The sequence below is a fragment of the Morone saxatilis genome, unplaced genomic scaffold, assembly GCF_004916995.1.
Source record: "Morone saxatilis isolate NCDOM2014 unplaced genomic scaffold, NCSU_SB_2.0 Contig21, whole genome shotgun sequence".
Lineage (NCBI taxonomy): Eukaryota > Metazoa > Chordata > Actinopteri > Moronidae > Morone > Morone saxatilis.
This window is the reverse complement of record NW_023339774.1, coordinates 20,035,310-20,036,497: the sequence shown is the minus strand read 5'-3', so window position 1 is coordinate 20,036,497 and position 1,188 is coordinate 20,035,310. Positions and strand designations below refer to the sequence as shown.

Here is a 1,188-nt window from a genome sequence, read left to right as displayed (position 1 = left end):
CCAAAAACCTAAATCCATCTTCAGATCACTTGTTTTGTCGAACCAACAAACCCAAAGATGTTCAGTTACACAAGACAGAAAAATATCAAAAAAGCTGACAGTTATTTTTCTGTCAATTCATTAAACAATACACCAATTGTTTCAGCTGCAATCCTAATAATGAACCATCTTGTGTCACAATAGACTGTGTTACAGTGAATCAGTGACAGTCACACTGTGCAAGTTGTAGCCTGTTGTTTCCATTCAGTCCATGTTAACTTAAAGATCAACCCAACCAGAGAAAAGTTATTTATTTCACTGAGAGCTATCAGCAGTTAATATAATATACAGTTAACACATGCAGTGAATAATAAATATCATAGTTAACATTATCACTGTGAGTATTCAAGACAGGTGAATGTTTTAGAATAAGTTCATTGTAAAGTTGATAAAATAAATCTAATCATCTAACAAAACTTTTTCTAAAACCGAACTTTGAAGTGAATCTCTTACCTTTTTTCTGAAGCGTACCACTGACACAGAGAATAAAAATGATGAAAAAAAGAAGTTTCCACATTTTTTCTTTTCCCCTAACAGCACCGACAGGAAAATCTCTCTTCTCTCTGGTACCGTAAGCTCAGTTTCACATTTTTCATCGTCACGTCTGTCTGCTGCTGCCCTGTGGGTGTACTCAAGTCACAGACACCTCCCCAAACCTACCCAGTTGTAAACAAATACCCCCGGACATCGTCTCTAGTTACAAGAATGTGGGTGTCCTTTGGTTTCTGTTTTAACATGCACTTTGTATGCAAGTGTGAAGTAACACCCCCACCCACAACCACTGATTACCATTTTATTGCACTATCCTCTGTTTCATGAGAGTTGCTTATGTATATTTTCCATAATCTATTGGTTGTGTTTAAGCTTTTCCTAATATTTTAATCCATTATGGACTGTACCACTTGTTTAAATGATTCACTGACACTATATTGAATGATATATTGCTCTATGTTACATCAGACGGAAATGTACAAATCTATATGTCTTCATTTCCATACATGTCTGCCTGACGTCACATTTTGGAAACTTTTTGGCACAGGAATGTAACAGCAAACCAGGAAATGCCTGTCCAAAGATGATAAGCTTGTCCAAACATGAGCAATTTTGTTTAGTCTTCACTTCCCCTCTTTTTTGTCTTTTTAAAATAGA

The 1,188-nt window shown here is 35.8% G+C and overlaps 1 protein-coding gene across 1 annotated transcript in view; it reads right to left on the bottom strand.

Annotated features, from left to right (window-relative positions):
* Positions 1–634, bottom strand: part of LOC118332264 (proteinase-activated receptor 3) — a 3,070-nt gene extending 2,436 nt beyond the window's left edge. The window contains exon 1 of the mRNA XM_035667453.1: positions 493–634. Coding sequence (XP_035523346.1) covers positions 493–556 — 64 coding nt within the window. The 5' untranslated portion in view covers positions 557–634. The remainder of the gene's footprint in view (positions 1–492) is intronic.
* Positions 635–1,188: the final 554 nt, after the last annotated feature.